This window comes from Nansenia antarctica (assembly GCF_963989245.1).
Source record: "Nansenia antarctica genome assembly, chromosome: 17".
NCBI classification, from domain to species: domain Eukaryota; kingdom Metazoa; phylum Chordata; class Actinopteri; order Argentiniformes; family Microstomatidae; genus Nansenia; species Nansenia antarctica.
In genome coordinates this window covers 6370402-6395989 of record NC_137687.1, presented here as the reverse complement: position 1 = coordinate 6395989, position 25588 = coordinate 6370402, and the positions used below count along the sequence as shown (strand labels likewise).

General features: G+C 42.9%; 2 protein-coding genes across 2 annotated transcripts; both read left to right on the top strand.

The window, feature by feature from the left end:
- Positions 1 to 877: 877 nt before the first annotated feature.
- prss59 (serine protease 59, putative) lies at positions 878 to 15596 on the top strand. The gene is made up of 9 exons (XM_080547612.1): positions 878 to 1006; positions 1461 to 1642; positions 2270 to 2502; positions 3848 to 3983; positions 8469 to 8583; positions 9735 to 9936; positions 12994 to 13084; positions 14514 to 14716; positions 14874 to 15596. Exons 2-9 carry the CDS (start codon positions 1512 to 1514, stop codon positions 14978 to 14980), a joined length of 1218 nt encoding a protein of 405 aa, XP_080403738.1. The 5' UTR covers positions 878 to 1006; positions 1461 to 1511; the 3' UTR covers positions 14981 to 15596.
- Positions 15597 to 18672: 3076 nt separating this feature from the next.
- serpine2 (serpin peptidase inhibitor, clade E (nexin, plasminogen activator inhibitor type 1), member 2) lies at positions 18673 to 23651 on the top strand (the record flags this gene model as incomplete). Its single annotated transcript, XM_080547656.1, has 8 exons — positions 18673 to 18934; positions 19378 to 19605; positions 19907 to 20104; positions 21330 to 21534; positions 22408 to 22505; positions 23126 to 23212; positions 23347 to 23430; positions 23614 to 23651. 8 exons carry the CDS (start codon positions 18673 to 18675, stop codon positions 23649 to 23651), a joined length of 1200 nt encoding a protein of 399 aa, XP_080403782.1.
- Positions 23652 to 25588: the final 1937 nt, after the last annotated feature.

The following is a 25588-nucleotide window of genomic DNA, read 5'->3' as shown; positions in this document are numbered from 1 at the left end:
TGGAATGATGTACTTAACAAAAAAGTGTGAAATAACTCTAAATATGTCTTATATTTTAGATTCCTCAAAGTAGCCACCCTTTGCTTTTTTGTTGTTAATAAAATATATTTTTGTTGTTGTTAATAAAATATATTATAATAATATTAAATATATATATAATAACATATTATTATTAACACATATTATATTTAATATTATTATTATATATTTTATTAACAACAAAAAAGCAAAGGGTGGCTACTTTGAGGAATCTAAAATATAAGACATATTTAGAGTTATTTCACACTTTATTGTTAAATACATAATTCCTATGTGTTCATTCATAGTTTTGATGCCTTCAAGTGAGAATCTACAATGTACCAAATAGTCATGAAAATAAAGGAAACGCATTGAATGAGAAGGTGTGTCCAAACTTTTGGCCTGTACTGTATAACATATCACAAATATTACACACTAGACAATTAAAAAGCGAAAATGCTATAAAACAAGCTAAGAGACAATGAGGTCCGTGGTGTCAAGTGCAAATAAAGACAACAATCTTAAGAAAATAAAAAACAACTATAAAAGCAAGCCAAAAGACATGAGGTCAGTGGCGTTATAATACTGTAATAATACTGTAAAAAAATATAAATGTATAAATAGTAATTAAGTAAGTAATGTGGGTAAAGTCAACGGTAGATGGCAGTGCTGATGCATTACGACTACAACTTCCTGGAAAAAGAACTTCTCTCACACGATCACATGACAACGAAAAATCACATGCTTTACTCTCCCGTCTGCTGTTGTCAATATTATGGATTTTCATGCATTTCGTTACAATGCGGCTTTGATTCTCGCGTTTATTCTGGGTGTTACTGTTCCATGTGATGGGCACTTCCGAGGATCTAGAAACCATGTTCATGGACTTGACAGTGTGAAGGAGAACAGCTCTGTTATCCTGGAGGAGCAATGGTTCATTCAGAAACTAGACCACTTCAACGGTGCAGACAGCAGAGTGTGGAAACAAGTGAGTGACTCGTGATTTAAGTATGCATGCAATAATGTTAGGTATGAATAATGAGTTCATACAGAACCTGAAACACCACTCCATGACGTTAGAGTTATAAGGTTCTATCTCCATTTTTGTCAAAATTGTTTTTTTTTTACATAATCTGATCCATCAGGTGTTTATTAATGCCTGTGTGGTGTTATTTTTTAAATGTTGACATTTTTGAGTTAGTAATTCATAAAATACAAAGGTTCCATCTCACAGAACATAATGGAATGTAAAAACTTTGACGCTCAATATCTCTGAACTGCCCTAAACGGAGATAGAACCTTCTCATTCTTAACTGAGATAGAACCTTCTCATTCTTAACTGAGATAGAACCTTCTCATTCTAAACGGAGATAGAACCGTATCATTCTAAACGGAGATAGAACCTTCTCATTCTAAGCTCACGACTCATGTATTTTTTGCAGAGGTTCTTCATCAATGACAACTTCTACAAAGTCGGTGGTCCGGTTTTTCTAATGATCGGAGGAGAGGGTCCAGCCAACCCCGCATGGATGCAGTCTGGCACCTGGCTCACTTACGCCAAGAAATTCGGTGCCCTGTGTCTGATGCTGGAGCACCGTTTCTACGGCAAGAGCCATCCCACGGTGTGAGTTTAAGTGCTGCTTTATTTGTGTAGGTCTAGCTCAAGAATACATTTGATCATTCATGCTCTGAACCACAGGTAATCCGTGATATGCTAAATGTAAGTGACCACTTCATTCCTTCATTATGAGACGACAGAGATTGAGACTCCAGGGGGGTATTCCATCAACGTCGCTAAAGGAAAATCCAGGCTTTTTTGGGGGGGGTTGTTGCTAGATAAGCCTGGATTTTCCTTTAGTGATCTTGATGGAATACCCAGTTGTTTCTTATTGTAATTGGCTGTTCTGTTGATGGAATTATTTTTGCCACTGAAACATTTTATGGTCTTTCATTATAGAGCAGTGGCGGACTCAGTCTGTTTGAAGGGCAGGGGCGAAAAGAAAAGAAGGGCACCTACTGCACAACATTTCGCCACTCAAAAGGGCATTTTTGCCACTCAAAAGGGCACTTAAGCGAGACGTTTTTCAACCGTGGGGGCACCAGGAGGGGCGGTCGCCCCCCCTGCCCCCCCTTGAGTCCGCCAGTGTTATAGAGTATAGAAATAGTTAGTAATCAGATAGAGTGAATGAGGCAAGCTGTCAGACTGGCTGTGTTGTCACATGACCAAATCCTTGGTTTCTGTCCCATGCAGTGACCTGAGCTCAGACAACCTGCGTTTCCTCAGTAGTCGCCAAGCGCTGGCTGACCTGGCTCATTTCCGGACGGACTTCGCATCGTCACGGGGGCTGACCAACAGGAAGTGGGTGGCGTTCGGCGGCTCGTACCCGGGCTCGCTGGCTGCCTGGTTCCGGCTGAAGTATCCCCACTTGGTCCATGCTGCCGTGGCAACCAGTGCACCTGTCCATGCCTCGGTCAACTTCCCAGGTGATACAGCCCCTAACCCTAACCCCCCCGCGCAGTACGTGTACTTGTCTCTCTCCCTCTCTTTCTCTTTTGCTGTTTCTCTTTTCTGTCACAATTTGATGCTGAGATAGACTACTGAGAATAGCCCATATAAACCCCTAAAAAAAAGTTCGGAAACGTTATTTTGGTTGATTATTCCTCCCCTTTAATAATACCAATTGGTATTGTATTTTATATCGTTGGAAAGCCTGATTAGTCACCTTTACAACGAGGTACAACTTGTAAGGATCATGCATTCGTGGAATGAGTAACACAGCTAAACGTGTGGGTAGCGGCCCAAAAATATTTGCCAAAATCCCCTGCAATATTCTTCTGTTAGTATTCACTCTAATTAATAGTATTATTAAAGGGGAGGAAGAATCGACTGAAATAACGTTTCCAAACCTTTTCTTGAGGAGTTTATATCATGTTTGAGTTGAGGGTAATGAGCAGTGTTCTGGTGCCCCTCCTCCAGAGCAGAGTGGTTGTTGTTTTTGACTTGCTTATTCTCTGGTTTTCTGACTGCAGACAGACTCCCAAGAGGACACCCATCCACCCCATTTAACACACACACACACACACACACACACACACGCACACACACACACACACACACACACACACACACACACACACACGCATACAGAGATCCCTTTTTACTGTAATTGTGTGAATGTTTTGGTTAATAATGATGTCTGATACTGTTGCAATGTTCCCAATGAGTCCAGGCACGTTTCAGGTCACTATGGTTGAGTGAGTGTACTTGCTGAAGTGCTCTTCAGCTTTTGCTTGTGTGTCCTAACAGTCTGAACAGGAGTCCTATAACATGTACTTTTAAATGTATGCATTTTAAAGTAAGCCATATTTACATGTACATCTTTACATTTTTGGGCATTTAGCAGACGCCTTTATCCAAAGCGACTTACAACAAATTTTGTCTAAGTGAATCATCTGTCCATCAGTCATCACAAGAAAAAGTAATCTATGCTTGGGCCAGAGGCCATTGGCAGTCAAAATGCTAGAATAAGGAAGAATTGAAAATGTTTTAGAGGGGTAGAGGGGACGGAGAGGTTTCAGTTAAGGTGTAGCCTGAAGAGATGGGTCTTCAGTCTATGGCGGAAGATATGAAATGACTTTGCAGTTCTGACAGCGGGGGGAAGCTCGTTCCACCAGCGTCGGGCCAGGACGGTGAAAAGTTGTGACCGGGTAGCGTGACTGCTGCATCCCTGTAGAGGCGGTGATGCCAGTCCTTACTTCAGTGTAAATGTGGTTTTGGGTGTTGTTTTGTATTTCATCTCTCTCCCCCCCCCTCTCTCTCTCTCTCCAGAGTACTTGGAGGTAGTGAGACACTCGCTGGCTTCAGAGAACCCAGAGTGCCCCCTGCTGGTAAAAAAGGCCTCTGACACCCTGCTGGAGCGCCTCAAAGACCCCAAGACCTACAACAAGATCACCAAAGACTTCAAGTACTACTACCTTTTCTCTCACAAAATGTTACAGTCAAAACTAATCTCACGTACATATTCTCAGCCTCTCTCATTAGTCACAGTTGATTAACCCAGTCACTTATTCTCTCATCTGCTGTTGATGAAGTTCTTTATTTATCCCAGAGGGGAAATGACTTTCTCACAGCAGCATGATTAAAAGAGTATGGGGGATAAAAAGACACATGGGGCGCTTAGGTGGCGTAGCGGACTAAGCGTTGACCACGTAACCGCAGGGTTCCCGGTTCGATTCAGCAACATCCTCCCTAATATTAAGAAGATCCCCCAAAATGGACTAGCAGTATTGGACATTGACTGTAGTGTTTCTGCACGTGTGCACAATTTGAAGAGGCGGTCACCAGAGACAGAAAGGATCAAATCGGTGAGTCCACTCCCCCTGGCAGTAATTATACAGGTGCAACTCCAAAAAATAGAATATCGTGCAAAAGTTCATTTATTTCAGTAATTCAACTTAAAGGGTTAAACTGAAATATGATATAGACTCATTACATGCAAAGTGAGATATTTCAAGCCTTTATCTATTATAATTATGGATGATTATGGCTTACAGCTTATGAAAACCCCAAATTAAATATCTCAGAAAATTCGAATATTATATGAAATCAATAAGAAAAGGATTTTAAATACAGAAATGTCAGCCCTCTGACATACATATACATGTTAAATGTTCTTGCTTTGCGTAGGTACGGCAAGCCGTTCACGCCAGTTATACGCAAAGCTTTATAAACGAGGCCCCAGGTGTGCACAGCCCCTGTGTGCTTGTTGTGGGTGCTGGTCCAGCACGAGTCCAGTTTCAGTTCACCTCCTCTGGGACTGTTGGGTCCAGCCTTAGTTATTAGCATGTCGGACACGCTCCAAAATCCTGTTGGAATGCCGTGGCATCCGTTCCTGTCTCCTAAGGGCTCTTTGTAAGGCACTGGCGCAATAGCAGACAAAGAAATCACTCACTACCTCTTCATACTCTCTACTTTGCTCTCTTTCTTCACCCCTTCCTTCCTCCCCTTATCTTTTTTCTCATCATGTCTTATTTTTTTCTCCCTCCTTTTTTCTTTATCCATATTGTATTTGTTCTCGTCTTTCCCTCTTCGTTGTTTGTGGGTTTTTGAGTGTGTGTGTTTGTGTGTGTCTGTGTGTGTGTGTGTGTGTGTGTGTGTGTGTGTGCGTGTGTGCGTGCGTGCGTGCGTGTGTGTGAGTGTGTGTGTGTGTGTGTGTGTGTGTGTGTGTGTGTGTGTGTGTGCGTGCGCGCGCATCCCATGTCACATGAACCAAAACAAACACATACCTGAACGACGATGACGGGAAATGACGATGAACGGCAAGTCTGGATTGGTCGAGGAGCGAGGGCCATGCGGGTGGCCACACACAGTTGGACATTACAAAGCCCCTGGGTAGCAGAGCTGCCAGCCTCTACTCTCATACAAACTGTCGCACTCACAAGGGGGACATTAAGCTACAGACCTATTAGAACACCGCTTTAGGTGTAGGAAAGAAGAAAGGAAGAAGTAGTCAGCCCGCAGGCCTCATGCCCTCAACAACTATAGAACTGCATTAGATCATTTGCATTGGCATATTGTGACGTTAGAATTATAAGGTTCTATCTCCATTTTTGGTCAATTTTGTTTTTTACATAATCTGATCCATTAGGTGTTTATTAATGCCTGTGTGGTGTTATTTTTAAAATGTTGACATTTTTTTGTTAGTAATTCATAAAATACAAAGGTTCCATCTCACAGAACATAATGGAATGTAAAAACTTTGACGGTCAATATCTCTGAACTGCCCTAAACGGAGATAGAACCTTATCATTCTAAACGGAGATAGAACCTTATCATTCTAAACGGAGATAGAACCTTATCATTCTAAACGGAGATAGAACCTTATCATTCTAAACGGAGATAGAACCTTATCATTCTAAACAGGAGATAGAACCTTCTCATTCTAAACGGAGATAGAACCTTCTCATTCTAACCTCACGTTATATTAACTGCATTAGAAAAATAAGAGAGAGAGAAAAGAGAACTACCAACAAAAAGGTAATCAGGATGTAAAAGCAAAGTGAAGGAGAACTAAAGGGATGCTGCTGCTGTATAACACATAAAACACTAGGGATGCACTGACACCATTTTTTTTCAGACCAAGTACAAGTACATTGCATTTGGGTACTTGCCGATACCGAGTACTGATATGAGTACTTAATAATACCCATAAAAGTTCTAACAATGACTTTGAAAAACATGTTTTATTTTCATCAGCTATTCACTCACTTTCTGACTGTAACAAATTCAATATGTGACAGGGTTCTGGTGTTTTGGTACCGGTATCGTCCGGTACTCTGTATCGGCAAGTACCCAAATGTAAGCTAAGGTTCCCTTCATTGTTTTGATGCCATGGTGTTTCTTTGGCAACTCTGCACACACGGTCACAGCAGGAATCACATCTGATCTGGAAGCATCAGAGGAGCTTTACTTTTCTACTTTCCGGGTTAACTCCTCAAACGGAGCCAGAACAGAGAGTCTTTTTTTTGTGAGTGAGTCCCACTCATATTTTTCATTTTATTGACAGATACAGTAGAGATTTAGACAGGAAGGATGGGTGAGAGAGAGAGGAGGGATGACATGCAGGACATGTCCCCTGCGGTTACATGGTCAACGCTTAACCCGCTACACCACCTGAGCGCCCCTGAACAGAGAGTCTTTTTCAGTAGTGTGCACTGGTGAGTGGCGAGATTGTCGGGGAGCTCATATTCATACCCAAATATTCCCAGAGCCCACTTCTACTTAATGAGAGACTGTTAGCATGTAGCATGTACTGTTCCAGTGGGTCTGCACGTCTTCCTGGAGTCTTCTTATAGGCATGTTGAGCTGCACCTGAATGTCTTCCAGGTGGGAGTAGGTAGGCTCAGGCAGAATGTTTAAAATGTCCCAACTATTTTACGTCCGACTGCCACAGCATCAGCTACACATCAGCTACACGTGAGCAAAAATGACGGAACTACAGCGCATAGATAGAGCGATAAATAGTCTGGAGTGAGGCGGTTTCACAGCTACTGTGCTTTGCATTGTAAAAAACATTGGGCCACTGCACTCATAGAGAACAATAATTATGTGAGTGTGTGTGTGTCATGTCTGTTGGTATTTTGTTCATGGACTTTATGGGTAGTCTCCGATTCTGTTCTCTCTGTATTTTTCCAGAAGGTCATAACAGTGTGGTCATTTTATAAGGTGGGCAGAGGCTGTTTTTTATTAGTCTGGGTGCAGCTACTGATGTCACACTAACACACAGGCCATGCCTCTGTCTGTGTCCTGCCATCTGACCACACTGGACATCTTTAATTTTAACCTCACACAGGCGAGCAGACGCACAAAGACAGGGCGTGTCCCAGTCTGTCCAGTACTCTGACCACACTGTCTCTACAGAGAATAGACACACACACACACACGCACACACACACACACACACACACACGCACACACACACACACACACACACAGTCACTTCGATGTGACCTCAGAATTGGCCTTTGGGTAGAAGGAGAAGAGGAGGAGTGGGTGGTGACTAATGACGACAAAAACTATAACAAGACCTTGTGGCCCAGTGGGACAACAAGCACTACTCAACACACTGTTGACCCCAGAACGGTCCACCTCATCATCCCAGTCACTGTCACCACGAATGACAAATGATCCTAATTATGGCCTTGATCTCTCTGGGTTTGGTTAGAGAGCCGTGCTTCCCTGTGTCAGAACCCGTTAACTACACACAATGAAGAAGCCTGTTTACTCATAGTAAAAAAATTACTCATGTGGTCCAGTGGTCTAGCACCGTGGTCTACAGTGCACACATATGCCCATGTCGGCATGGGTTCGAATCCGGCCCATGCCCTGCTGACATGCCCTCTCTCCCTTCTTCTCCTTACTTTCCTGTCTGTCTTCACTATCTCTGTCAATGTCATATGTGTCACATATGGTGTTAGTAAGAGCACTCTAGCATACCTGGCGTGTGATCCTTTTATGCTTGGGTACTTAAATAGACTAACAACTTGGGTAGGACTTTCAGGCACTGCCTTAAACTGGTTTAGATCCTACCTACAGGACGGAAGCTATTATGTCTCCATTGGCAACTTTCAATTAAAATGACGTGGGGTTCCCCAAGGATCAATCCTTGGCCCTATTCAATCTCTACATGCTTCCATTGGGACACATCATAAAAAAGAACAAAATTGCCTGTGCTATACAAATAAACTAGCCTTACTTCTAAAAAGAGAAGCCAAAAGATCTCAGAAACAGAAGAACAGTGTGCTAGTGTAAAAGCTGACAAAGTGAAGAACAGCTGTTTGAGAAGAATCGTTACTAGAACAGAGAGGAGTTTTTATGTTTGTCTTATTATAGTATGTCTTCTTCAGTAGGTCTCTGTGACCCTGTTCTTTTCTCTTCCTCTCTCCTCCAGCCTCTGTTCCAAACTAGACATCAAGACAGACATGGACTCAGCCTACCTCCTTGAGACTCTTGCTGGGAATTTCATGGATGTGGTCCAATACAATGAGGACAATAGAGAGTTTGAGGTAAGAGAGTCTTGGGGACAAAATCATTTCAGGGGAAAGGGGCCAGATTGACCTTATGGGGGGTAACCATTTTGGAACAGGGAAATGGGAGATAGTTTGGAGGTGAAGTGGGGTTGTGGACAGGTGAGGTGAGGTAGCTTTTGAAGACCCCAAAAGATGAAATACAACCACCATTGTTCTTATATGAGAAGCCCTAGGTTACAACCTCTAGAAGGGTCTCTCTGGGTGGTTCGTTGTGCTTTAATGCACCCCTATCAGAAACCTGTCTCATATCCAAATCTGTTTTCCCTCAGTAAGGGGAAGAGGGGAGGATCCGGGCTTCGAGATAGCATATCTGACCAGTCTCTCGGAAGGGTCTGTTGTGGTTGCCATGGTGAACCTCTCACTCTCACTCTTGTGGCTCGTTGCCGGGGGGAGCTGTGAGTCCGATTACCAATAAGCTGATGTGGAAAACGCACAAAAGAGTTCTTTGGGTTTAGATCGTCTCCAGTTACCTGCCGTGAGAGCAAAAAAAGCTGCTTAAAAAAGGAGGGTTGCATGGAAGTCCACAGAAACATACAAATAGAGCCGTGGGGTTGGCTTCAGTGCCCAGAAGGGTGGAAAGGGCTGGCCACGGAGGGTTCAGGTACCACCGAGAAATTTGAAGAACGAGTAGAGTGGAGAGGGGGGAGAGTTGTAATTGTATCCAAATAATCAAATACCCATTCATGGTTGAGAGACTGGTCACATGCAACGGATGGTTACTAAAAACAGGAAGGAAATTATGTAATGTAATACAGTATCTACTGAAGCAAAACTAACAGTCCCTCTTTTTCCCCTATTCCCCTCTAGTCTCCTTTTCAATATACAAAAGACCCACAGACAGACGCGTACTTCTGTTAGTCACAGGTGGATGTTTAGCAAAGTGGTTGTGGTTAATTCTGTATTCAACTGAAAAAGCTGTGCACTACCAATGATGTAGCTTTATAACACACAATAAATGTATCGCTGTCTGTGTTGTATGCAATATTGACACATGACAGTGACAGATAACATGCAGCGCCTCAATGACACCTGTGCTAGATGTAATGTACAGGTATAAAAGAGCTCAGTTATGTTGGAGGAGTATCTATGGACATAGTAAATAGTAACTAACACATTGTGCCCTGTAGGGTGTGGTGGGGACCAACATCACTATCAAGGTGCTGTGCGGGGTGATGTCCGACACCTCCTTAGGGGACCCTTACACCCGGTACGCTGCTGTGGCCCGGCTCATGTTGAGAACCTTCTCTCAGAAGTGCCTGGACGCCAGCTACGCCACCTACCTACGGGACATGAGCAACACCTCCTGGAGCGGACCGGCGTCCGGCGGAGGTGAGTGGGGGTACAGGTCATGACGTTTAGATATAATTATAAGGTTCTATCTCCATTTTTGTCAAAAATGAGTTTTTTACATAATCTGATGAATTAGGTGTTTATTAATGCCTGTGTGGTGTTATTTTTAAAATGTTGAAATTTTTGAGTTAGTAATTCATAAAATACAAAGGTTCCTTCTCACAAAACATAATGGAATGTAAAAACGTTGACGCTCAATATCTCTGAACTGCCCTAAACGGAGATATAACCTTATAATTCTAAACTCACGAGGTGGTAGAAGAGAAGATTACGAGGCTCAGCCTTCCACGTGCTGTAAAGGTGCTGCTGGGAGGAGGAAGTGATAGCCTGGTGGTCCCCACACAGTTTTTTGGCTGGTTTGGCTATGTTCGCTCACCCCCCCAAAGTTTCCTAGACAGGTTTTCACTGCTACATCACACAACAACAACTTAGCAGAGATGTGAGAGGCTTGTGTGGGCTGCAAAAGAGTGACTTTCCCCAACAAAAGAAGTGTGAGTTTAGAGATCAAAACCGTCATCATAGCAAGCTTATCCAGGCAACTTACTGTGAGGAGTAAGGCTACTTATGGCCAAAACACACATCCAGCGTCAACCTGGCGTGAACCTCAGCGGTGAGTGTGAGTTTCATTTCGGCGCCCATGCCATGTTAACGGGTTAGAGCAGCCATAGAGCAGCCGTCTTACACACGCCTCGCACGCTGGCTGCTACGGCTCGCTCACTAGAGAGGCTCAGCTATTTTCTTCACCTGAAAATGATCATACCAGCAACATACACTACACAGTTTCAATGTCTACATAGGTCTATTTTTATTTTATTTTATTTTAATCAACACTTCCGCTATCTGTTTCAATAAGTTAAAAGAGTTAGAAGAAGAAGGTGAAGGACAGTATTTTTCCAGTGATCTCTTTCGTCCTGCTCTTAATGGAGGGCTAATGCCAATGGAGAAGAGCATCTACAGTACATTTCAACATGGAAATCTCTCTCTCTCTCACACACACACACACACACACACACGCACCATAACGCTGCATAAGTGTTTTAAGCCTCAGGCCCAATCCCATTTCAAAAGAGATGTCTTGCTGCTCCTCTTCAGAGGTATCCTGATATGACGGTTAGGTGACGCAGGAAGTCTGATACCCTTGAAACGTTTTTTGTGCTCATGTAAAAAATAAAATAAAAAATAAAGGTTATTTTTTTCTGAGTGGGGCAGTCCCACTCATATTTTAATTTTTTTATTGGATAGAGATAGTGATGGTAGACAGGAAAGTAAGGAGGAGAGGGCATGTCAGCAGGGCATGGGCCGGATTCGAACCCATGCCGACATGGGCATATGTGTGCACTGTAGACCGCTGTGCTAGACCACGGTGCTAGACCACTGGACCACCCCAGGCCACATGTTAATTAATTCCTAACATTTAAGTGTGGCGCTTCAAAGCTAAAGAAAGTCTGTCTGTTTAAAAAGGTATGTTTGGAAACTCACTTCCTGTTGGTTTTACAGTGTAAAGCAGGCTTTTTTTTCTTTTCTTTTTTCGCTACAGTTATAGGTCTGCCTTTTAGTTAGGTAATATGCAATATTTATTAATAACTTTGCATACATGTGCAACCAAAAACCTCTTGTAGTGAGTTTCCACGGTGTGCCCATGCCTTTGACTGTGGTTGTGTTTCCCAGCACGGCTCTCAGAGGGGGGCTTATTGGTTTAGGGGGGGATCACTAGGGCAGGAAGTAGTCTTTTAAAGAGCCGCAGGGGTGCGTCTTTAAACCGCCCACTCTTCGCCCTCCCTGGTGAATTCAGTTCCTCTTTTTTCTTTCTTTGTCTTTTCATTGCACAAAAAAAGAAAGCAGATTTTTGTTCCCCCAAACTATTTGGGACTCATTGTTGACCTGACCCTACAGCATCTTTTCTTCTTTTGGCTCTATACTCCAAAAGTTTGGATTGAAATCAAACGTGACTATGAGATTAAAATAGGCTTTCTTAGCTTTTATTTGAGGGTATTTGTGTACATATTGGTTTCACCATTAAGAAATGACCGTTTTTTATACATAGTCCACCTATTTCAGGGGACCAAAAGTAATTGGACAGTTGGTTTGACAGGTGTTTCTGGTAAGTCAGGTGTGTTCTGTCACATGATTTGTGCCGGCATAAGAGAGCTGTCAATGTCGAGTATTCTGCATTTCGTGACGTTAGAATTATAAGGTTCTATCTCCATTTTTGTCAAAATTTAGTTTTAGGTGTTTATTAATGCCTGTGTGGTGTTTTTTTTTAATGTTGACATTTTGGAGTTAGTAATTCATACAATACAAAGGTTCCATCTCACAAAACATAATGGAATGTAAAAACTTTGACGCTCAATATCTCTGAACTGCCCTAAATGGAGATAGAACCTTATCATTCTAAGCTCACGATTTGCCTTTGGAGTCTGCTATGATGTCTGTCCGCATGAGGACCAAAGGGGTGTCAATGAAAGTCAAGGAAACCATTATTAGACTGAGAAATCTGAAATAAACTGTAAAAAAACATAGCCAAAACCTTAGGCTTGCCGAAATCAACCATTTAGAACATAATTGAAAAGAAGTACTGGTCAGCTCCACAATCGCACTACGGCTGGTAAGCAAAGGAAGCTCACCATAATTAAGATCTATAACTACTCCAGGAGGTAGGCATGTATGTGTCAGAAACTACAATCTGTAGAATAAATCACCAGCCAAACTACAGGTTCAAACAGCAGAAGATAAACTCAACATGTCAGCCTAAATCAAGAGCATGCTGGACTTACTTTGGAAAACAAACATTTGGAAAATTGAATTTGACTGACAGTGACAGTGACTGTGTGTGTCTGTGTCTGTGCGTGTGCGTGTGCGTGTGTGTGTGTGTGTGTGTGTGTCTCTGTGTGTGTGTGTGTGTGTGTGTGTGTGTGTGTGTCTCTGTGTGTCTCTGTGTGTCTCTGTGTGTGTGTGTGTGTGTGTGTGTGTGTGTGTGTGTGTGTGTGTGTCTGTGTGTCTGTGTCTGTCTATCTGTCTGTCTGTCTGTCTGTCTAGGAAGGCAGTGGGTGTACCAGACCTGCACTGAGTTTGGCTTCTACCAGAGCACAGATTCCCCTAACCAGCCATTCAGTGGCTTCCCTCTCCCGTGAGTACACAATTCAAAACAGTGATTCTTGAAGTGATTCATCAAATAAAACAAGTTCTCGTCAGGATAAAAACAACAGTAACATATTAAAACATAAGGATAAGCCCTGACAAAACAAAGTGTATTAGAAACACAACTGACAGGAGGAAGGGGAAGTTTCAGGAGGAACAGCTTAGGTGCAGCCCGAAGAGGTGGGTCTTCAGTCTACGATGGAAGACAAGAGACTGACTGAGCAGTCGTGACAGTGGTGGGGAGCTCGCTCCACTAGCGAGGTGCCAGGACGGCGAAAAGCCGTGACCACTGCAGCCCCGCGCATAGGTGGTGGTGCCAATCGGCCAGCAGCAGTGGTGGAGGAGTGGAGTGAACTGGCAGGTGTATTGGTGGCAGATCATTGCCTGCATGTAGGAAGGGGCAGTTCCCTTAACCACCCGGTAGGCAAGCCTTAAAGCGAGTCTTAAACCTAATGCGAGCTACTATCGGGAGCCAGCGAAGAGTGTGGAGGAGAAGGATGACATGAGAGAATTTGGGGAGGTTTAACACTAAATAGGCGGCAGCATTCTGGATGAGCTACAGAGGTCTGATGGCGGAGGCAGAGAGCCCAGCCAGGAGTGCGTTACAGTAATCGAGGCAGGAGATTACCAGGGTTAGGGTTAGGAGCAAAAGTTGAGCTCTGTAAGGAATGGGGTGTATCCTTCTGATGTTGTAGAGGACGAATCTGCAGGAGCAATGCTATCGCTGTAATATTTGCCACACAAGATAAGTCGCTGTCGAGGATCACCCCTAGGTTCTTGGCTGACCGACAGTGGTATTAGAAACCATGTGTGGAGATTACTGAGCCAAGAGATTTGGTGCAGAGGGAGAACGGTAAAGGCCCCAAGACCTGGGGAACACCGGTGGTGAGGGCTCGTGGAGAGGACAGCGATGGCTGTAGCGTCTAAGTGTCCTGCAATATTTTGTTTACTAGCGAAGCTTAAGGACAAAGGCAGAAGCAAAGCTTAGGACCATAACCAAAAAGGGGTACTCACTGCCTGCTCTAGGCGGTCCACCCAGAACCCAGAGAGAGGTTCTGAACGCCACCACAGCGCTGCGTGTTCCAGCTCCTCCACACAGTGAACCAACGTTCTCAGAAGACCCACGGGTCACACGGGTCCAGAGACAGACAGAACAAAATTAGACAAAGTCTTAAAAAGGCATCAAGAAAATGAAAGGCTGTGTAAGTAATGTCATTCTCTCTCTGCCATCCTCCTCTCTCTCCCTTTAACCTATTGGCGACCTAATCAATGGAATTTCTCTCTCTGCTATCCTGCTCTCTCTTCTCCATTTCATCTGCCTCTCCATCCTCTTTCCCCATCCCTATACTCTCTCTCTCTGTGTCTCTCTGCCTCTGTCTCTCTCTCTGTCTCTCTGCCTCTCTCTCTCTCTCTATCAGGTACCATTTGAAACAGTGTGGGGACTTCTACAATGTGACCGAACAGATGGTCACAGACGCGGTGCAGCAGACCAACGAGAACTACGGAGGCTATGACATCCGTGCGACCAGAATAGTCTTCCCCAATGGCTCAGTTGACCCCTGGCACGCGCTGGGGGTTACCCGTGACATCGCCGCCGACCTCCCTGCCATCTTCATAAAGGGTGAGGGTCATCAAAGTCTGTCCCTGGCTTTCTCTATGCACAAAACATCTCTGAGGTGGCGACTGTGTTCGTTCAGGCTAATATAATAGCCCTCTACTAGTTATTATTGTACTACCTGTTATCTAAAATGGCCTCTCCCTCTCTGTCGGCGATCTAGGGACGGCCCACTGTGCCAATATGTACCCTGCACGAAGCCAGGACCGCCCCCAGCTGACCCTGGCCCGGGACCACGTCCTCCTGTTCCTCCAGCAGTGGTTGAAGTAGTGATATTTGCAGCCACCAATCAGTGGCCTGTGGTAGTGGACTGGGGGTAGTGGTGGCCTGGCCTGGCCTAGTGGATAGTGCGTTGGGAGTGGTGAAGAAGGTCATCATCGGTCAAGGTCATGAGTTCGAATCCCATCTGGGAAGTTGGAACACCGCCACTAGTACCCTTGAGTAAGGCACTCCAGAATCAGAATCAGAATAGCCATTGCTTCAGGGAGACTGTCCCTGTAATCGTTTTATTGCTCCAGGGAGACTGTCTCTGTAATCGTTTTATTGCTCCAAGGAGACTGTCCCTGTAATCGTTTTATTGCTCCAAGGAGACTGTCCCTGTAATCGTTTTATTGTTCCAGGGAGACTGTCCCTGTAATCGTTTTATTGCTCCAGGAAGACTGTTCCTGTAATCTTGTTATTGCTCCAGAGAGACTGTCCCTGTAATCGTTTTATTGCTCCAGGGAGACTGTCTCTGTAATCGTTTTATTGCTCCAGGAAGACTGTCCCTGTAATCGTTTTATTGCTCAAGGAAGACTGGTCCCTGTAATCGTTGTTTTGCTCCAGGGAGACTGTCTCTGTAATCTTGTTATTGTTCCAGGGAGACTGTCCCTGTAATCTTGTTATTGCTTCAGGAAGACTGTTCCTGTAATCGTTTTATTGTCCAGGGAGACTGTCCCTGTAAGCTCTAATTGTAAGTCGCTTTGGATAAAATCGTCTGCTAAATGGTTTAAAAAAATAAAAAAATAAAAAGATTCCTTTGACATCCAATCAATGACATTAAAGTGAAGCCTCTAAAGACACTGTTGGTATTGCTCCCTATTTATTTACAAAGCCTTTCTTTCATTGCAGTCCTCAAAACATGAAAACCTTTCAAAATCAAGTTTTTTTTCCAATAACTAATTTTCCAATGACAGCATTTAAATATATATTTTTTGGGAATTTGTGGAATTGGTAACAACGGTCTTGGTGCTATAACAATCCTGATGATGTCAACATAAGGACTATGTTTGTTTTCAATTAAGTAGCCTACTAAAACCACAAATAATATTCTGGATACGCAGTCACACTGGAGAGATGGCACATTTTAAAAGTTGGCCTACATCTTAGCATGTTATTACCCAGCCCAACTTGGCCCAGAACAGGAATATGCGTCTCCTAAAGACACCCGCTTTCCCCTCTACTGTGTCCCTAAAAACTTCTATTGCTCCCCTTGTACTGTTTCTCTGTTTCTCCAGTGTAAAAAAAAAAATAGGTTTAGAAGAAGGTGATAGGGAGAAGGTTTTTCCTTCTATCAATGGCCCCGGGCCTGAGCTGGATTACTCTTCCTGCTACGAATGGTGGACTGAGGATTCACTTGCTTAGTATGTATTGATTGTAAATCGCTTTGGAATAAGGCGTCTGCTAAATGCCAAAAATGTAAATGTAAATGGGTAGATTGAGTGGTTTGAGTGCTTGAGATCCAGTGATTCTGCTAAATCCCACCCAGCTGTGTGTTCCTCCAAACACAGACATATTGACCCGACTGTTTATGTTTGTTTTCTGTCCCCCCTCTGCATTCCAGCTGGACTAGCAAGACCCCCATTCCAGTGACATCACAGATCACAGGGGGATGTGTGTGTGTGTGTGTGTGTGTGTGTGTGTGTGTGTGTGTGTAAACAGGCACCAGGTGGTGCTTTTGTCCTGCCCTCACTTGTCTGAACCTGGCCCCAGGTATCTGAATCTGACGGTACCCTTTAGGGCAAGAGTCACAATTGAGTAACAGTTTGGGCTTGGGCTTCAGTTGGCAAGTTGGGGACCTTGGATTGGCGTTACTTATTATGTAACTTTACCAATAAACACGTTGTCCTCTGCAGTTGGTATTACATTGTTATATTAAACATGCCACTCAACGTTTTTGTAATTAAATGTGTTTTTTTTGGTATCAAGATACCTTGGCCCACGTTCGGGAGAGTTTGCAACAAATGTTTACTGCCTAATATTCTTTAGAATAGAATATAATAGACTTTATTGTCCTTGTACAGTTGCCTATACAATGATTGGCTAAATTGGCTTTAAGGCTAAACGTAATACATCTTGAATGTTAATTAAAGCCTTTACCGGTAAATGCTGGCGCGCTCACTTATTGCAACAAGTTCCACGGAATTGTCACTTGCGCGTTTCGGCTCAAGACACAAAGTTCCTCCGGTGGCGATTGTGAGTTTGGGAGAGAGGGCGGAGTTCAACCCACAGAAACTGCCCCTGTACACGGGTAATTAAATGTGAGCGTCAGGGTTGACTTCCGAGAAGACGAAAGTAGTTTGTTGTCTCGACGGATCACTAGTGGGTCGCAGTGTTGGATAGTAGACTGGAGAAGAGGCGGGTGGCTTTCATTCGGTGTCGTCCTTCATCGCTCTCCGCACCATTTTATATTGAAAACATTTTTGGAATTCAAATCCGAACAATTTAGGTAAGGATTGTTATGTCTCCACGTGGAGCCGAATTATAATTATACAAATCATTTTAACTTCATGACATTCTGATGCTAATTGATATTCCTGTTCATTAGTGCGCCTTGATTGAGTGACGCAAATTACATTACATGTCATTGTTCTCTGGATGAAAGAAGTTGTTAAGTTGTTAGACGGTACCTTTCTTTTCTAAACGTCACATCATTAGGTTATTATGCTCCTTTGTTTATTATTATTCCTTTTTTATTAAATAGGCTTCTTACTTTTTTGTGGTGTTTGTATATTCATTGCAAAGATGACAATTGTATCTCAGCTGTTCATCATATTTGCATAGGTGCGCACTGTTTATTTGGATTTGCATTATCATTTTACAACACACGTGCGCACATTTACAATATACTTAACAGCTCTGTTGTGATGTTTTCATAGTTGTTTATTAGCTGTTTTTACAGTTTGGGTACATGCCTGGACTGTTACATTAACTTGTGAGGAGTAGTGGTTGTCAACACCCTCAAATTCCTCGGTTGATAGGATCTTATCTTATAACTGGGGAAAAAAACATTATTGGCTGTGATGAAGGATGGGTCAGTGCTTTTGCTTTTCTTTTCCAATTGCTTTTGTCACTAAAAGTTCTTGTACCTTGATAAAGCCCATTATTTTGGGTGCCCAAAAATGTAAAAACAAAGTAGAAGTACACTGTGTTAGTGGCTCAATAGGCCACCAAATACCAACTTAGGCTAAAAACAAAAAAGGGTATGAGTATACCAACCAAGTATAATCAACTATTTAAAAGTCTGACGCCAGTTTTTCCACCCCGTCAATTAAATTATGTTATATAACTAAGGAAAATTGTTGTCTGAACATGAAGCATAATTATGTTTCTGCACTGAGGTTAACTAATGAAATAAAGCCAGTATTTATTTCCACAGGACAGAGGCTATGGCTGATGTATGCTGATCTCCTTAAGATAAAGTCTTACTATAGAAAGAAACCATTAATATTTGACCATTATTAAAGACCCGAGGGACCATTAACAGGCTTTTGGTGCTGGTTTTGGTTTAGAGGAATGACAGTGACCATTAGTCACACAGATACGGTAGTTTGACTTTGGATATTGATGCCAGCTAGTGCCTGAGGGCTTCCTGTTAAACTAACTGCTCTCTGTTCTGATTGTGGTTAACCATACTGAATCATATGATGTCTCTTTAGACCCTCTTTTTTTCCACCAGGTGTGTCAGTGTGCGATACTCTGAGATGGGTGGCCCCTCCCTTCTGTGCCTGTATGTTGTAGTGACCTTGTGTGGCCATTGGGGGGCACACTCTCTGACCCCCTCCTATGGGGAGCGAGGCTCCGACCTGGGCCTCCAGGTGTTCCAGGAGGTGGTGCGCTCCAAGCTCCAAGAGAACTTGGTGCTCTCCCCCCACGGCGTGGCCTCAATCCTGGGCATGCTGTTGCCAGGCGCCCACGGCGAGACCCGCAGGCAGCTCCTGACTGCTCTCCACTACAAGAAGAATGGTAAAACCCTCAATGTTTGATTAGGCTTGAAAATCCCAAAGCAGATTCACATGTTAGCATTTCGTGACGTTAGAAGAATTATAAGGTTCTATCTCCATTTTTGTAAACATTTTGTTTTTTTACATAATCTGATCCATTAGGTGTTTATTAATGCCTGTGTGGTGTTATTTTTTTAAATGTTGAAATGTTTGAGTTAGTAATTCATAAAATACAAAGGTTCCATCTCACAGAACATAATGGAATGTAAAAACTTTGATGCTCAATATCTCTGAACTGCCCTAAACGGAGATAGAACCTTATCATTCTAAGCTCACGATTTTCTGAACTAGCTGGCTTACACTTTTATATATATATTCAAACCTTGAGTAAATGGGCACATTATTAATGGACACATTGTTTTGAAACATTGCTCAAAACTAACAAACTTAAATGATTCTCCTCAGGCCCGTATAAAATGTTGAGAAAGCTCCACAAGACCCTAACAGCCAAGGCCAACCAAGATATGGTGACCATCGCCAATGCTATGTTCACTCAGGAGGGTTTTCCCATGGAGGATCAGTTTGTGGCCACTAACCAGGCCAACTTCCAGTGTGAGAGCAACACTATGAACTTCAGCGACACCCAGAAAGCAGCCGACATCATCAACGATTGGGTGAACAACCGCACCAAAGGTTCCTAGCTCTTTCTCCCACTCCCCTTTGTTTTTCGATTATCAACCCCTCTGTATATTCATGCATATATCTGTAATGCACTATAATAGAAAATCTGTTTCCTCATGAGATCTTTTTTAAATGCTTCATGTACGGTAGTAACAAAATAGACGCAAGTTGAGACCATTAGCTAGGTGAATGGTATGGTACATTGACATATGATTTTGGTGCAGAAAGGCTACTTTTAGTCAATATTTACATTTTGTTGGAACACTCCAAAACACATTTTGATGAGTGAACCCTGGGTTGTGTGTTTGTGTAGGTCACATCCCCACCTTGGTCAAGGCAGACATGCTGGACGCCGCCCTGACTCGACTGGTGGCCGTCAACTCCATCTACTTCAAAGGGCTGTGGAAGTCTCGCTTCCTGCCTGAGAACACCAAGATGAGGACCTTCAATGGAGGCAACGGCGTCGCATACAAGGTCCCCATGATGTCTCAGCTATCTGTCTTCAACATTGGTGAGTTCGATTCAGAGGGTTTAGCTCTGTCTTACTGTTGCATGTAGGCTACTCAGAGTATCCAGTCAGTCACTGACTGTCAGTGTTTGGTCTTATAGTTTTATTGTTAAAAGTGTTTTTTTAAGTTTTGTTTTTTTTAAAGTGACGTTGTAGCCCCTCCCTACCTCACACTTCTGAACTCCTCACTGGGATAATATTTGGATCTGTGTGTGAAATTGTATACCACACCTCTATATTTAGCATCCACGATCCCCTCCTTGCTTGTGGTTTAGCCTGTTGAGTGTTGTGAATGGATTCTCAAGAAGGCTATCATTTTAAAGGGTGTTCCACATGTTTTCCTGTTTTGTCATATTTTAATTATGGAAATATGTCAGAAACACTTTGCAGTCAACTCACATTATGAAAATAACCTCTCTGAAGACTTGATCTGCATTGTTTGTTTTAATACTGTAATACATTTTTACATTTTCGTTGTCATGGGAACATAATTCTTAAGTGGATTACAGCATTGTTTTTCTTACATTTTTGAAAAGTGACATTCTACAGAGGGGAATTCTGTCCTAATATGGCTTCAAGGGGCGGTGTGCTTTGATTCATGATTTCATTGCCTTTTTACAGCATGACCCTACCATTACAAATTGTGAATATGCTAGTGGTGTTAAATTGGTATCACTGTGGTTTTATGGGCCACATTCCAGCACAGCTTGTTCTTGGAATGGATATGTCACCTTTAAACAACTGGAATAGCAATCTCTGAAATATGAATGTCACTGTAGGGGAGGTTGTATATGTATTCACTAATGAAGGATATCCTCACACATGTAGTCTTGAGGGGTGTTGAGTAGAAGCTGATATTCAGAATACAATCATCACAATGCAATGATAAGTCATGCTGAAAGGCAGGCCCTGCCTAGAAACACCCATGAGAAAGGCCCCTGAGAAAGGCCCTGCCTAAGACCCATGAGAAACTTGTGTAGGTTTGAGTTCCACCCATATTTCTTATACTTACCAAATATTTTCAGAGCAACACTAATCTCTATGGAGAATGGGCTATGGGACGTATATGACATTTAGAGAGACCACATCTTCAAACAACAAGTTTCCGAGTTGGAAATGTTTGAGTTTCCTAGTTATGTCATGAACATACTATTACTTACCACATGTGTAACCATATGGCCTGACCCCCCCACCCCTGACCCTTGTCCCTTGACCCCTCCACTGACAGGTCTGGCCAGCACACCCCAAGGTCTGAAGTACAAGGTCATCGAGCTGCCGTATCACGGCAACAGCAACAGCATGAGCATGCTTATTGTCCTGCCGTCAGAGGAGGACGCGCCCCTGGCTGATGTCATCCCCCATATCAGCACAGCCACCGTGCAGAGTTGGACCAAGCTGCTCCATCAGAAGAAGGTCCGGCTTCTGCTGCCCAAGTATGACCCAGAGAACACACACACACACACACACACACACACGCACACACCTACACCTGTCTGCCATGGCCAGGAAACACTTCCTGTGAGTGGATAAGACACCCGATAACAACTATTACAGGAGGCTGTTACGGTAGGTATCATGACTCAATGTTTCTTGGCATAAAAAGGTTCCACCTTCAGCAACCTTGAAAATATGTTATTGTGCGGTGGTGTAGCGGTCTACGCACTGGCCGCTAGTGCATGCTGCCCACCGGGGCCGGGGTTCGTATCCCGGCTCGCCAGATCCAGATAATGGCCGAGGCACACGGGAAGCGGCATATTGGCCGGCCGCTTCCGAGGGGGGGTATAGGAGTATTTCTGGACTAGGATCCGTCGCGCAACACCGCCCCCTGGGGTGCCGGAATAACGGTACTGGGCTCGAGGAGCCAGTCAGCCTAGTCTGCCTGGCGCCCTCCTCTGGGACTGCCGGCCACGGGGTCGGGCGGCGGATCCAATGCAATAGGCAGGGGATAATTGGATGCTAAGTTGGGTTAAATTGGCTACCAAATTGGGTGAAAAAAGGGATAAAATCTGAAAACAAATTTTTAAAAAAAAAAGAAAATATGTTATTGTGTAAGTTGTAGAGAAACACTCTTGCTAACACATAATGTGATGTTTTGCCAGAAGTCACTGCCTGTTGTTGACTCGATCTTCTTTCCAAGTGTAGTGATTTATTGCATCCAATCTAGTCATCTAATAGCTGTCTCCATGTTGATGAGTGGTTTCAATATACATTTCAGTGTGAACAAGTATAACCACAATGACATTGCCACAAATCTTCCCTATGCTTAACCAAATACTGACTACGTATTCCATCGGGCTTGTGTGTAGGTTTACAGCTGAAGCTGAGGTGAATCTGGAGGCCTCCCTCTCAGCCCTGGGAGTAGCAGACATCTTTGACGCGGGCAAAGCGGACTTCAGGCACCTGAGTGAGTCAGAGTGACACTGGAATCATAAATCAAACATCATACGGAAGTGAAATATATTATTTTCAATGCGCCAGACTCAGTTTGGGTGACCTAACTATGACTCAAGCTTGCATGCGCACACACAGTTGACTGTTTACTGCCATAAGAGCTCCAAACATCTACTGTATGATTCATGTCTAGCTGTCCAGTGAGAGATTCAGTGAGGTGAAGCAATTCTGTTATTCTCCTCTGCTAACAACCTCTGCCAGCTCCCTGACAGAATGAAGAGAATGAATGCATTCAGACAGTGTTTGTCAGTGGAATTAATATTACGGCATTATCATTTTCTCATCCAACTCGTGATCTTAGAATTATAAGGTTCTATCTCCGTTTAGGGTAGTTCCGAGATATTGAGCGTCAAAGTTTTTACATTCCATTATGTTTTGTGAGATGGAACCTTTGTATTTTATTAATTACTAACTCAAAAATGTCAACATTTTTAAAAATAACACCACACAGGCATTAATAAACACCTAATGGATCAGATTATGTAAAAAAACTCAATTGTGACAAAAATGGAGATAGAACCTTATAATTCTAACGTCACGAATAGCATTTTCTCATCCAACCTCTCTCCTCAGGTTCAGAGCCTGTGTATGTATCTAAGGCTCTACAGAAAGCCAAAATTGAGGTCAACGAGGACGGAACTAAAGCAACTGCTGCCACTAGTGAGTTCTGTTTTGGCCAATATTGTGTCTTTATTATTTCCTGTCTGCATATTGTATTGAGTATTTTATATAAGTTGAATAAGGAGTTATTGTAATATATGTATCTATTGATCATTGTCTTCTATTCCCTGTAGCTGCCATCTTGCTGGCCAGGTCCTCCCCACCCTGGGTTATTGTGGACAGACCCTTCCTCTTTCTCATAAGGCACAACCCAACAGGTAAGACCTGTCGATCCATTCACTTAGGATTTTAGCAGCTCTGAGAGTTTTGAATTTGCAATTGTAATTGGGAGACATGTATTAGGTAGAATCAACATACTATATATAGACCCTGCTCATATTCTATTCTTAATTCCAAATTCTTAAGCTGTTTATTTGAAGGAAGTTGGACTTTTTTCCCAGGTACTATCCTCTTCATTGGCCAGATCAACCAGCCTTGAGCCTACCGGCAGAGATGATCCTGGAGGGTGTGCCTGCCAAGCTTAAAATAGCACAAACACACAGGACATGCTTTTGCCCACATGCAGACATCATACAACACACACACACACACACACACACACACACACACACACACACACACACACACACATACACACACATTGTGTATTTTTTACTGGAGACAATGTGGTATATGATTTGTTTTAATTGTGTGCATTTTATTTTCCTTTTAAACTGCATAACATAGGCAACGATCTGCAAATGAGAAAGAAAGTTCCATTTGTGTTTTAATTATTCTTTGCATACTTTATAGAATGTGTTACCTTTTATATGACCATGAATGTCAAATGTATATTGTATGGAGCATTGTTTCAGTTAAATGGTTTTACATTTCATGTCAGATTGGAAACACTCCTGTCACTGAATTAATTCAACTCCTATTTTGAATGTCAATCATTTGCTTACATTTAGGCATAGGCCTATATCTACTGTTTCATAGCGTGTGTTACATTTGTATTACAATAATTCCTCAATGTAGCAATAGTTTATTTTGGGTTGAGTTGGCTTTAAAAAAATAAAATAAAAAGTGTATTTGAGGCCGAAATAAAACATCCTCAATGCCTCCTCCCTTCTGCTGTTGTATCGAATATGCATACTGTTCAATAAAGTAAATACATTAACATGTGTAGCCTACTTGAAATTATTCGGGTTTTGTAGTGACTTGGTAAAAATGTCATTGCATGTGTGCGTGCCCCCTCGCCCCCACAGTATTTTACTCAATATGCGCAAAACTAAATGCTGAAATAGCAGTAATACCACGTTCATTGATAAAATGACATAAAGGGATGGAAAGGGGGGATGGCAGTGTTATAGAAGGGGGATGATTATGACCGTTTTTATTTCAGGGGGGATACCTTCCCCCTCAACTCAAGTGCTGCATATTATAGCCTATAGATACAGCTACAAAACTACAAGAGGCGTGCAGAACACATTCTTAGAATGATTACACAACAATGCACTCTCTTTGCTACCAGTTCTACACTACTACATTTAAATTCACATGTACATGTTTGCCATTTAGCAGACGCCTTATTCCAAAGCGACTTGCAATCGATACATTCGACTAACCACTCAGTATAACCCACACAGAATAACCTCCTAATTGTTTCGTACTTCCTCTCTCATCTATTCATCCGCTCTTTCATTTAGATTAGATTACATTAGATTAGATTGAACTTTATTGTCATTGACAGAGTGTAACTGTAACAAAATTGGTTGGGTTTGTTTTGGACAAATCAAGTCACATGTCTTTGTGATGTCATAATGTATTATTATATAATTTTTAATAATTATATTTAATAATTAATTAATAATTATATTATTTATAATAAACAATGTTTTATTACATTCTATTAATGTTTTATTACATTCTATTAATGTTTTATTCATATTTTATCAGTTCTATTTTACCCTTCTAATTCCTACTTAGTTCCATAACTGCTTATGCTACCAGTGAAGACAAGAGCAGGTGATCTCCAATTGATTGCGGGTTTTATTGTGTGGCTCTGTGCGTACAGACAGACACGCAAAATGAGAGAAAATCATTCCTCTTAGGGAGGGGGGAGTGGAGGGACTGGCCTTACCCCCTCCGTCCACTCTCCCCTCCATAAGGAGAATGATTTAAAGTAACACCGCCTGCCGAGCCCAGCCCACCGGCTCGGTCCTACCGCCTCCTCCGGCCTCCCCTCCTCCTCCTCCGGCTAACCCTGGGGCGCCGGCGGCGACGGACGGGGCGGGAGGTTCTGCGAGCTGGTCTGCGGGGCATGATGGTGTTGGTGGGAGTGTCTGAACAACAGAGAACCTCCGCTATTTATGTCGTTTTCGCCCCGTGACGTCACGCTCATCACTGTGACGCAATCGGCCACTTTTTATCAAA

Excerpts from the sequence above, each read along its gene's own strand:
- prss59 (XM_080547612.1), top strand. The coding sequence starts at position 1,512 with ATGATCGGAGGAGAGGGTCCAGCCAACCCCGCATGGATGCAGTCTGGC. Across the intron at positions 1,643-2,269 it reads GGCAAGAGCCATCCCACGGT|TGACCTGAGCTCAGACAACC; the intron begins GTGAGTTTAAGT and ends TGTCCCATGCAG. Across the intron at positions 3,984-8,468 it reads AAGATCACCAAAGACTTCAA|CCTCTGTTCCAAACTAGACA; the intron begins GTACTACTACCT and ends TCTCTCCTCCAG.